General features: G+C 40.7%; 1 protein-coding gene across 1 annotated transcript in view; it reads left to right on the forward strand.

Annotated features, from left to right (window-relative positions):
* The first annotated feature begins 8,466 nt into the window (after nucleotides 1–8,466).
* The window catches only part of si (sucrase-isomaltase), a 67,150-nt gene continuing 62,040 nt past the window's right edge, over nucleotides 8,467–13,576 (forward strand). Inside the window, exons 1-4 of the mRNA XM_079165742.1 lie at nucleotides 8,467–8,483; nucleotides 9,871–9,994; nucleotides 11,550–11,635; nucleotides 11,938–12,058. Coding sequence (XP_079021868.1) covers nucleotides 9,871–9,994; nucleotides 11,550–11,635; nucleotides 11,938–12,058 — 331 coding nt within the window. The 5' untranslated portion in view covers nucleotides 8,467–8,483. The remainder of the gene's footprint in view (nucleotides 8,484–9,870; nucleotides 9,995–11,549; nucleotides 11,636–11,937; nucleotides 12,059–13,576) is intronic.

Here is a 13,576-nt window from a genome sequence, read left to right on the forward strand (position 1 = left end):
CAGCGATGGAGTCAGGAAAGGAGGAATGTGTGTTTATTTGCCTTTGTGTGTGTGTGTGTGTGAGTGTGAGTGTGAGTGTGTGTGTGTGCGTCTACGTATTTATAACACAAGGACAGTGATGCAGAGAAGAGCTGCATACTGATTAAGTGAAGTTGAAGAGAGAGCCTCTGTGTTGGCAGGCAGAGCCACACAGCAACAACAAGTCATTCACCTAATTTAGGACACACACGCAAACACACACACACACACACACACACACACACACATGTTCTGATAACTCTGCATGCAGAAGCTGCGCCACAAGATGTTTTGATAGGAACGTTTTTGTCCTCAGCTGCCGTGCTGTATGCTATTTAACTTTCACTGGAGACTAATCGCTTTTTTTTTCCAAATTATCGTTCTACAGAAATAAAGATATGCTATAACTCTTCATGGCCTCTGATTCAGCAGAGAGGTCATTAGGGAAGGAGGGATGAGGGAAAAGAAAAGAGCAGAATGAAGGGAGGATAATGGATAGAGGGAGCAGTGAGAGACAGAGCAAGAGTGAGGACGGGGGAAGATCAATACAGTCTGTACTTTGAGAGCGGAGAATCTGCATATCATGGAACAGGGCGAGGGAGTAGAAAAACAGAAAAAGTACACAGCAACTTTTCATGTTGTGTGTCCTTGCGATGCATGGGAGCAGGTGAGAGCAGAAGGGGGGGGATGACGAAAGTTGTGGAGTCCCTTTTTAGTCATTTAAAAGTGATAGAGAGAAGTATGCGACAATGATGTCTCTGAAGGGAAAGAATGGATAATGGAAGATACGGAGAAATGAAGCTGAGAAAGAAAGCGAGAGGGTCACTCTGCTGGAGGAGTGAGAGGGACAGACCCAAAAGAGGAGTTGCAGTCTTTCCTAAATATAAGCACACTGTTGTCTTTCTATCCTTCCCTCACACTCACAGTGGTACTATGTGCAAGTGTACACACACACACACACACGCACACACATATATATAAATAACCAACACTATTCCATGGCAGCAAGCTCTTGGCACCTGACAAAAGATCACCCGCGCAGAGTTGCCATGGCAACGGGGAAATTCGTTGTTGCTACCCGTACAGCCTGATTTCCAGCTTGATGAGAGAGAAGGGGCGGTGGGGGGGTGGGGGGGGGTAAAACGGGTAATTGAACTTTAAAAAGGATGTTTATTAATCTCATGGTAGAAAAAAAAATTCATATTTATTTGTTGAGTTGTTTTTAATTCATGTTTGACCAACATGTTATTTTGCAACATCAATACACACGGCGGTCGTGTTTGCCGTTTAGTCAGAACCATTTATTATTTATTGGACTCTATTGTGGTGCAGTGGAATAAGAGATCATACCAATGCAATCCACCCACCACATTCGAATAAATAAATATATGTAAGAGGATTCTTTTGAAGTCAAGTTATCTTATTAGTAGTTATAAAAGAGGACGGCGACTGCTAGACATCCCTGTGCAATTAAGTTCGAGTTGATGAATAATCTAAAGCATCAATGTCACCTTCACATTTTCCAAGTACATGTAGATCGTCTGAGAAAACCTTCAACAGACACAACTCGGATAAAAACACACACACAACCCGAATGAGTCTGTCTCAGCAACTTGTCTCAACACCGAGACACAAGGTGAAGCTTTTATCTTTTTTTAGTCTTTGAGTTTGCCTGACAGGCAGAGACATGATGAGTGAATACAGGCGCTGTGAACGATCTACCGGGATGCAACCGCAAAATTAAGCAATGCAACAAACAATGTCAGCTACTAGAAGAGCTCACACACACACACACACACACACACACACACACACACGGTATTGCATGCATAAATCCCAGAGAAAACTACATGCCAGAAGATTTCATTTTATGTTATAAAAGCCTGCAGAACCATCACCATAGGAAGGTGCTCTTTCTAGGCAGGCTGGAGGAGAGGATGAGCTGCACAACAGCACCTCTGGAGGAAACACTTCTGACTGCCGGCCTGTCACACAGCTGAATGCATGTACATCAATCATTACTTAAAAACAAGCCTCGTCCATTAGTGCCCCGTCAATTACGGCTAATGTTATCTTCCATACCTCTGCCAACAAAGGTCAGTTTACTTTTACTGAAAAGCTCGGTATCTCTCATCACTCCACGTGAAGACGATTGCTGAAGAGTTGATCAGTGTTTCTCTGTAGACCTTTTTCTGAATAATTGCAATGTATGTCATGTTGCAATGGGGATATAGAGGAAGAAAAAGTGCATATACTAGTGATGAGGCAATCATCTATGGACGACTGTGACTTTTGTTTATGCAGTGTTTATCCTTCATGCCATCGTCAGCACATTCAATTCAAGATAATTAACTGTCAGATTATATTAGCTTTTGAATCTGCGATATGCAATCTGAAAGAATGTGCTAAAGAGAGAGAGAGAGAGAGAGATAGAGAGAGAGAGAGAGAGAGAGAGAGAGAGAGAGAGAGAGTTTCTCTTCTGCAATAATGAAATATTGATACTCCACAGAACGTGAGCAGCTCAGCAGCAGCAGTAAATTTGAGACCTCAACACATGAAAGGAGAGCGAGAAGTTTTACTTCATTTTCGTAGTCGTTTTCTCCTTTTCAAATTCCAGCGTGACACTCTCATTGCAACTCCCCTGAACTCCAGGACCCCTGGAGTTCACAAGGTTCGCTGCCAGGTTTCGCCACACAGCCGATGTGAAACAGTGAGGAGCTGCATTAGAAATATTCACACGTTGACCTTCTTTCGAAAGATAGTAGCGACGGGTGAGCTTTGCACCGAACTTGCATAGCAACACGCACAAGTAAAAAGTGGTTAATCATCATATCGCATCTAGCACACGGTGCATTTAAAGCAACTATGAAAGCTTAAAACTGACAGTTGCTTGCTTACTCATTATTTAGAGTGCGTCTGTGTGTGCACATGCCCATGTGAATGTGTGTGTGAGTCTATGTCAAAACATGCAGAGAGTAGCAGCAGGGATAGATGACATTTCCCTTAGAAATGAAGTGTGTGTGTGTGTGTGTGTAAAAAGTTGTGCATATGCATTCCCCTCTTCATTCAATATGCTGTTTCTCCCCCATAGGGGTCTAACATCTGTGCCATGCTTTTGGGGAATACTGCATAATGGGAACACTTAGATAGGCCACCTGCATATTATGGCTTGTGCAGTCATTGGTGATGTAACAGTTACAAACACACACACAATCACACACAGTGAACAACTGCAACCACCCGGCCTAATTGCTCGATGAATTTGTCTCCTAGGAGGTTGAATGGCTATATCAACATGGACAGTTCATTGTTATGTTGCCATTTCCTGGGCTTGATTTCTGTGAGGCTGAAGGCAAAGATAATCATTTTTTTTCCACCACTAAACTTCATTTTGTGGCAGCAGTTTAATATGCCAGGAAAGGGTTATCCCTTTGCACATCACAGGCAATATTACATCGTGTGGGTTCATGCAGTCGGAGAACCAACACACTTCAATGCGAATCAAACTTAATGCGAATCAAACGCCAATAGAAGCAATATTTAGCACCGCTAATATTTATTATTCTCCAAAAATTGGGGATGTATAGATTTCGTCAACACTCTTCTACCAGCCGTACGCACCGGTAACATTCTTTTATTTGACAAAAAAAGATTGCTGATAGCTGGAATCAACAAAGCCCAACACTGTTAAAAGGTCTCGGTGCAATGGAACCTGCCCATGCACTGTATATAACAGGTTAATCAAATTATGTATACGGCAAACAAAATGGGCTGGTGAGCACCGGACTCTACAGATGGACTTCAGAGGTCCAGGACTCTTTGAGATGAAACTCCCCTGTGAAGATGTGAAAAAAATAAAAAGGAGAAGCTGGAGATCAAGCCCATTAATAAGAGGAGCACTGAACCAGGAGCTAAAACTACAGGCCCCAGCAGATAAGAAAGTTCAAATGTGAGTGTACATATTACTATTGTCATCTAAAAAAAAAAAACGGCAGAGCCACGAAGAAAGCGCTGGTGTGCAGGATTTAAAGTTATTAATCATGGTTGTAACATATATTAGAAACCAAGTGAAGGAAGGCACTTCTTCAGGTTCTTGCTTCTCAGTTTGCTGGATGTTCTTTCAGTCTGTGGAGATGTTCCTGCTCCAGAACTGCCCCCCCCCCCCCCCCCCCGTCTTCCTGGGCCTGACGGCAAGATAGATAATGTTATCATGACAGACAGACCTATTTAGAAATACATGTATGTGTACCTATATGCACAATACATTCATGCACAACATTATTCTCAACATTTCAGCACAAATCCTGGGAGACAGACAGAAAACAAATCTTAAAAGTTGTTTATTGTGTCCTCAGGAATGTGGCTGATTGTAAAAAACGGAAAGATGGTTCATAAAACCTTTTACAGTTAGCCGTAACGCTTTCAGTGCAATGATTGATCTCAAGTCCTATCTTGAGTTTGTCCAGGCACTTGGTAAATTGAGAATCTAACCACTTTGTGACCTATAGGTTCCTGAGGGCAGTCTCGGGACATCATTTACTAGTTCAGATTGTCAGACATTTCAGTTCTATCAAGATAATTCTGTGGATGTCCGCTACATCCGGGAACAGGATGCAGCGGATAGTGGATAAAAGTGGATATGTCATGACAAAAAAATAAATAATAAATGTACATCACGGAAATGTCTCCTATCTCAAGCATTAGACTGTACATTAGAAAGGTTGTCCTTTCCTGCGTATACATTTGCTATACCTCCATATGGTCAATTATTAATAGACCTGGTGTTTATCACTGGAGGAAATTATTTAGTGTACAGACACATTCACAGACACAGACAGAGAGCCAAGGCCAAATACAAATATGTATAAACATATTTACTATATTGAGACCTTGAGAGTGGGAATGAAGATAATACAATGCAAACTTCATAAAACATAGCAAAAAGATTCATATGTGATCCAACTCTAAACGATGCCAGTAAAGAGACATTTTAGCAGTTAATGGTTGCCGCTGTCTAAAAGTAGCTTAACGAACTCTGTTCTATGCAGATCTGATATCAGGTAAACAATCCAGGTATTGATTCTCCAGGATACTGGTGAGGGTTTCCCAGTCATACCCACACACAAAAACACACACAAATGAACACACATATATAATAAGGGTTGGTTGGCAGCTCTCAATGTTGAGTGCCTAGTCTTAAAGTGACTGGATCGATACTGGAGAGTGAATTGCCAATTTCAGTTTGTTCTATTGAAATCGGCTGGCGCTGCATTCTAGAGGGAGAGCACCTGCAATTGGCAGTGGCAGAGTGGAATTGGATGTGTACGGAGAGAAAAAGGAGTGAGCAGAATGATCAGAGACTGACTTGGACGCCCACATCTCCATGCTCTGACATACACACAAGACGTTCTTAAGACATCGTTGCACACACGGTATCTGAGCCAAATTACGGTTACTATAATGAAAGCCTTCTGCCCCCCCCGTCTTTTATTATCTCCCCTAAATGGGTCCACTCACACACAAACAAAGCTCATATTGGCTTTTTAAAAATCGTATAGTCCATGGCAATCAAGCTCTGTGTTGAAGGAGGCGATGATTGTGCCTCTCGATAGTGAATAGCTCACTTGGTTGAACCTCTTCATTCTGTTTATTCGGATTGCATGGACTAACGCCATCTCCACACTATAGAGTGTATTGGCATGGATGGATCTCTGGCCATATAAACTGTAAACAATTTAAACCACAGCTTTGCAGTCCTTTCAAGCCAGACAAAGGAAATCAACATCGGGCACTTCAAATACCAGACCCAGTAAACGTCATGCTCGTGACATCATGTTCAGAGGAAGGCCTCATGTTGAAACAAAGGGAGACTGCATCCCGTCATATTTAATCTCTGTTAGCTAAGGCAAACAGTAAACAGTCGAACCATTTGCTTCAAGGCAGAGAGCCAACTGTGTACTTTGATTTTCTGTGGCTCCCTACGACTCCCACACGTGTGATGCCAGAGAGGGGGTGAGTGTTGTTCATCTTTGCTGCTGACCTGCTACATGATGATGATTGCGGCATTGTCTTAGTGTCACAGCAGAGGGTGCAGTCATCTGTCTGCAGACCAAAGACTGGGGAGCATTGTTACAAGACAAAGACGGTGTAAAATTGAGCAGTAGTTACACACTGTGACTCTAGTTCTGTGATTAAAAGCACTGTAGCTCTGTAGTTTTGCACTTTATCCCATTTAAGGCTCTAACAATGAATCTATTAGTTGATCAACAGAGAGTTAATACTGAATCACTGTGATTTGTTTGACTTGTTTGTCATATTTCGAGGACAAATGCCAAAAATGAATTGGTGCAGCTACTCATTTGTTAGGATTGTCTACCTTTCTTCATTTTATGGAACTCTAAACTAAATATCGTTGAGTTTTGGACTGTTGGTCGGACAAAAAAAGCCATTTAAAGACAAACACTTTGGGCTTTATGAAATTGCGATGGACATTTTATAGGTCCCATTTACACTCTGCATTTTAATTGTCTTGTATCCAAGTAAAATCCAAATGAGATTTAAGACACTTTCATTTAGCCATAAATATCCTTTCAGCCAGATTACAGATCTTGCTTGAAAGGAACAGCTCCTTCCTATCTCCAGGCCGTGGTCAAGCCCTACACCCCCGCCCGACCACTTCGCTCTGCTGCCTCGGGGCGATTGGTTGCCCCGTCGCTCAGAGGTCCCTGCGGCCAATCGACCGGGTCACGGCTTTTCTCTGTCCTGGCCCCACAGTGGTGGAATGAACTCCCCACTGATGTCAGGACAGCGGAGTCGCTGCCCATCTTTCGACGCAGGCTGAAAACTCACCTCTTCAAGAAGTACTACCCTGAGCCTTCCTCTTAGCACTTATTGTATTCATACTAGCTTGTTGCACTATTTGTATTTGTATTAGTTTGTAGCACTTATTGTATTTGTTTGTTTCTGCACTGTACTTTTGCTCTGGTTCATGCTCTTCGATGCTTGTTTAAAAAAGGAGACGCACTTATGACTTCTGGTGACTAGTAGTTCTTTTTAATACCTATGTTGAATACACTTATTGTAAGTCGCTTTGGATAAAAGCATCTGTTAAATGACTGTAATCTAATGTAATCTAATCTAAACTAATTGCAACCAGTGTAAATTGTCCCTGGCTACATGCAAAGCAGGGTCTGCCCTTTGTAACACACCTGAAGCTGTTCAGTAACTGCCAACATGCCAGAAGTAGAATAACCTCTACACTTAACGGTTTAGCTAGTGTAAGATAACAACTATCCATTACATGAACTCATTAATGAATAAGAACAACAGGTCAGAAGACTGTTTTACTGTCTTCATGGACTCTAATTCACACTGCTCTCTCATCCACACAGATCATTCAGTGGTGGAGCTGATCAGGGATCACATAAATGCTACAGCAGCTTGACACACTTTGTGTTTGTTCGAATGAATAGAGGTTGCTGGAGTAATTTTGCTTTTTCTTATGGTTTTAATGAGACAGAAAAATTGTCAATTGCATTAAAAAGGTGAGTGGCTATTTCCAAAGACTGCTCGCAGGCATAGTCACATTATGGGAGGACTAAAGCGTTTGTATGCATCTTGCAGAGACAAATGTGTTTTAAACTTTTCAGCATATGGCTCGAATGAGACCACTGAGGTGGTTTAAGCATGACAGTTCCAGTACGTGGTTTGCATGGGATCACACATTTACACTAACCAGGCTAGATGGCTGCCTCATATAATAATACAGGGACTCCAGTATCATCTGTTTTATGATCCTGTTGCATAAAAACACAAAACTAACTGTTAAGCTTTGATCACAGTGGATTCATTAGACATTATATACATCACATTATAAATAATATATAGTATGAATATTCTAATTAGTTGCTCGTTTCTACTGCAACCTGTCAACTAAATACTGCTAAGTGTGCACAGATGTGTAGAAGTGTGGTGATGTGGCAACAGTGGGGTAAAGATTACCCGTGCTGAGTCACGGCTTATACAAAACAAAAATACACAATAATCTTTGAGTTACAACCATTCACACACACACACACACATACATACGCATACACACAAACACAAACTCTGTGGAATCAAACATGATAGCGGGATTGATTGTAACAAGCTGATATGGGGATTTTAGGCTACAGTTGTTTTCTCACACTAGATGATTATCTGACATTTTATGGCTCCGGGGTCTGCATGCTCAGAATGTAAAACACACACACACACACACACACACACACACACACACACACACACACACACACACACACACACACACACACACACACACACACACACACACACACACACACACACAGATAAAACGCAGTACAGGAGTGGTGAGCCCCTATGACCACAATACAGCCTGTGGATTATAAGGCGCTATCTCACTTGAACTCAAAAGAACTTTGCCCTGAACATTGAAGAGCGCCGAGGTAAGACTGCAGCTGCATGCTGTCTAGCTGTTCAAATCAAAAACTAATCTTTATTTTATATTGCACTTCCAGCATTTGTTGATACACCACAATTTAAAATATGATACTGGGATTATAACTGTGATGCCAGCGGGATTCTATTTTAATAACTACAACATTGACGTATTAATGTAATGAATAAATAAAACCTAATGCATTCGAAATCCTTCTTGTTGCAGATACAGACTTGCTTTCAACCTTCTGTAGATTGCAGATGTTTTTATTATGCAGTAGTATCCGCATTACTGTAGATAGACGGTGACCAAGTTTGTTGGTTAAGTGTAGCTCTTTGCTTAACACAGCTTTCTAATCCTTTTAATGTATATAGACAGATGTCTATGGGGGCTTTGAATACTGATGTGTCGACAGATTTCTTATTCAGATGTACACGGCACTGATCCACTTTTTTTTTTTTATGCCAGTCTTGAACATTATTACAGGTGACAAACCTCCTCTTGACATTAACTGTTAAGAATGTGTCTCGAAGTAACCAGTGAACTAAAAGTAAAAGTTCAAAAGCAATATCAGATAATACTCTAAACTGCCTGCACTCATGGGAATCCAAACACTGGAGCCAAAAAGTGCCCCTGCTTTTTTTCATGTGTGTACATCTACGCCTATCAGAATGTCTGTGAGTTGGGAGAAGTAAAATGATATGCTGTTATGGGTGGAAGCTATTTTTAGGCACTTAGCAGTGTAAGCTAAAGGGAAGAAGAGAGAGGCTAAAAGGTTTGTACTGTATGAATGTGTGTACTTGTGCGCCTCGGTGTTGCATTGCATGTTTGCAGGCGATTGTCGGTGCTTCTGCATGGTGTGCAGGGGGGCATGCACACGTTTGACTCTCTGTCTCTGTTTTTGCCCTCGCCTGCTCTTCACAGCACATTAAACACGAGAACTATGAGCCTCTCTTTCACCCAAATATACACATACCTACACACATTCACCTTGTTTTTGTCTCTAAGAGTACACTGGAATGAAGACTAATCACTTGAGTGATATGATGGGTGCCTTTGCAAGATTAGGCCCAGCCTGTCGGGCAGTCGTGTGGACTCCCTGTTTCTCTTTTTTTAAAGTCTTAATTTATTTATTTTTCATTTTATTGTGTTTTTTTTTAACTTCACAAAGCTATCGCAGAGTCCAAGGTCAATACAAGGAAAATATATGTGTGTGTTTACTAGAGTTTGCTTGTTTTGTGCATGTGTGTGTGTGTGTCCTGCCAATGGGCCTCATTAAGCAGGGAAGTTTGAGACCTTAGAGACCTTGCCTTTAGTAAACTTGGTGTCATTATTGGGTGTTAATGATGTTGGCCTTTGTAATCACTCTTTTTGTTTGTGTGCGTTTGTGTTAGATGGGGAGAAGGCGGTTCTCAGGTTTGGAGGTGATCCTAATGGTCATTTTTGCATTGATGTCTGTGGCAGCCATCACTCTCATTGTCCTGTTTGTCACCGGAGAACCTGGGGTCCTTAAAGATGGTAAGTGAACATGCTTACACATACATAAAGGTGTATATGTCAAATTTAAGAAAACTAAAAAAACATTAGCCCAAAGCATTCACCATGTCCCCCTATATTTGTAAAACTGTTAAGGCTACTGAGGCTCCGCAAGTGTCCGCAATCATGCCATCAAGTTGTATTGCAGGCTAACTACCACCAATATACCCTTGAAACTCTTGGAATGTGTTCAGAGTAGTGAATGTGAGGACATGACTGCTGCTACGTGGTCACCCGAGTTAGCTGGCAGTGGTCAATAAATAGCTCCAGTGTGTAAGCTGACTGCAAGCTAAACGTGCAAAATTGACTTGAAACTGTGTGGCTTTGGAGTGGTTGTGAGACAAGAGCAGCACCTTATCCTTTCTTCCAGGTAACTTGGATTGATCTTACTTTCAAGAATAGTTACGAAGGTATTAGTTTTCTGTGGAACCAAGAGAGGCCAGAGTTTATAGAAATCTATCTTTGCTCTAAGACCAAAGGTCATTAAAAGACCTATTTTCAGCCATAGTTCAAGAAAGAAGTGCCTTTAACTTTGTATTATTTTGAATGGGACAAAATGTTCACAATTATATCTACCTGTTTATGTTTATGTAGCAATGAAATTATAATGTTGTTAGAACAGCATCTACCCTGTGCAGGTGGATGGATGGGTCAAAAAACTATCACCTCACTTCGACCTTTTTCAAAGACGGGTGGGGACAATGAGAGGTGCCTTGAACTTGCATTCTCTCTACTTGCCAACAGGGGGCGACTCCTACGGTTGCTAAAAAGAAGTCTGATTGTATGGAAGTCAATGAGAAACTTGACAAACTGACTTGATTTATTACCTCAATAAACATTGTAAATATGAGTTTATGGTCTCAATCACTAGTTTCAAGTCTTCTTCAGTACAGCATGTTGTCCAATTTGGGAATTAAGATCCGTTTAGAGTAATATAGACGATAAAGCAGTGTATGTTTTAGGGCGTGGCTACCTTGTGATTGACAGATCCCTATCAGAGCCGTATACAGCGCCTCCACGACACTCCTCCACAGTTTAAATATGGTCACTTCTGTTCACTGGTTGCAAAAAAACAAGATAGCGATGGCCAAAATCCAAGATGGAGATGGCCAAAATGCCAACTCGAGGCTTCAAAACTGCAGTCCACAAACCAATTGGTGACACCACGACAGCTATATCCACTTCTTATATAGAGTTGTTTGAAGCAGATCGTTTGGCTTGTCATAGTAAGAAAATAACAGGTGTATTTAATAACATTAATGATGGCTGCATTCTACTCGGGACGTCCTGGTATTGTGCATGCTGGCTGACAGGAATAGCTTACTGAGACAATTAATGGAACCGAGCCATCGCTAATGTAAGCAATTTCACCTGTGCTTTTCCTGCTATGACATGTCAAAATGTTTGCTGTGAAAAAGGTCTATTGGTGAGTGCCATCATCAGCTCATTGCTCAAATGATTATAAATCTTAAATTAGTAAGCGGCTTAGTTGTCACTTTGAAGTTTTGTTTCAAGTAAACATTTCATCTTTTGGCAGAAACTACTGAAGTATTCGTTCCTCAGTGTCCCAACATTCCTTTGGCTGAACGAGTAGACTGTTTCCCTGATGCTGGAGCCTCAAAGGTATGAGCCACTACCATTTCCAAGAATGCAAAGTATATGGAGAAGGTTTTTTTAAACACCTTTAACCAACGGAGTTGAAGATGCGGTAATTACTGGTTTCCTTACAACTCAATTCGTACTCGGACCATTGTCATAATTAAAATGGTGTAGTTCATGATGATTTCTGTTTCCCTGGTTATAATGATGACAAGAACAACGGCAATGATGATGATAATGCAACATTGTTTCAAGTAACAGCATTGACAATAATGACAATGTGGATGACAACAATGATAACATCATTAACCACCCTGCTCGAACAGCTGCAATGTCAGCAGCGTGGATGTTGCTGGAGCCCACTGGACGAGAGAAATGTTCCCTGGTGTTTCTTCTCAACCAACCATGGATACACAGTGGAATCAGTGGAGCAACCGAATCCTTATGGTAAATCCCCATCTCTCCTTTCTCTATCCCGCTCTTCCACTCATGCGGTCTTGGCTTTCGATTTAACTTATTTTTAAATTCTAAATGCTCTGCATTCCTTCAATTTGGCTGTCTTTCTTCCTCACATCGTTTTTCATTTTTCATCGACTTTGCCTCAGGCAAGCTTTTCTGTGAAATATGACATGGATGTCATATCGGAAAACATGTTTGACTTTGCAGCATGCATGTTTTTCCATTTTCTGCTTGATTTCCCTGACATATGTGAACTCAGTTATTGTGTAAAAGCAGGAAGAAACATTGGACATATTCTATCAATATTTTTGGTGACATTTGAATAGCATAAGAACATTTTATGAAAAGAAAAATATACATATTTTCACAATATATATATTTTGAACAGAAGGTAGTTAAATAAAAAAAACACTTATGTAGACTGAGAGGAATGTTATCAAAACATATTTATCTTGCTCTGCCTGAGATAGTTTTAATGTTACTCAACAGGGATTTTAATCATTACAGAAAAAAATACACTCCTTATATAAGTTTAAAAGGTCTATACATATTGTTACATACTGCCATGGTATCCCTAGAGGCTACTATGCAAACTACCCACGTTTACCTCCGGGACAACTGTGGACTATGAAAGCATATTGCACCCTTTGATGTATTCCCAGGTTATACATTTACCAATATAATCAGTGTTTGAATAGATTCTTTTGTAAGCTCACCTGATGATGTTTTATGAGTGCTAGAACTGAACACTATTGCAGTGTATTGTCATTGCTGCAGTTCACTTGTCATTGTAGGGAATGGTAAGTCATTATATAATTAAATGTTTTTTTTAATTTTAATGCACTTATGTTGCCCCAATAACTAATGTGGTTGGTGCACATCAACAATTGGTCTCAAGAGCTTGGATGCCAATGGGGCATTTTGTAAAAATGAAGACCACTTACATTTAAGACCTCTTGAATATTTATACAGAATATTAGAGTATTAGAGGAAGAGTTTGACATTTTGGGAGTCTTGTCGTAACCATGATGTTGCCAGGTAACTCGCATCACAATGTATCTAGTTCTTATACTTAGGTGTTTGTATGGGTTAAATAAACAAGATATACACACAATAATGAGTGAGCTTTATAAAGGTGATGGATTTTGTTACTTTCGGTCAGAGCCAGGCTTGCCGTTGTTCCATTTCCGGTCTGTATGCTAAGCTAAGCTAATCAGCTGCTGGCGTTTGCTTCATATTTACTGTACAGACATGGGAGTGGTATCAGTCTTCTCCTCCTTCTCAGCGATTTAAATTTAGTTTGACATTTTGGCAAATTATAGTATTCACTCTCTTGCTAACTTTCCTGACTTCTTTGTGCTTTGATGGAAATAAAGACTGCAATTACAACCATAGTTCCAAAATAAGAGTACTATTTTTGTGTCATCTATTTTGGGGATTAGGTAGTTGAATGTGATAGATTTCCTAGAATGGATATTTTTAACTGTACTATAACCTTCCCCCTCC

Source organism: Pholis gunnellus, assembly GCF_910591455.1.
Source record: "Pholis gunnellus genome assembly, chromosome: 9".
NCBI classification, from domain to species: domain Eukaryota; kingdom Metazoa; phylum Chordata; class Actinopteri; order Perciformes; family Pholidae; genus Pholis; species Pholis gunnellus.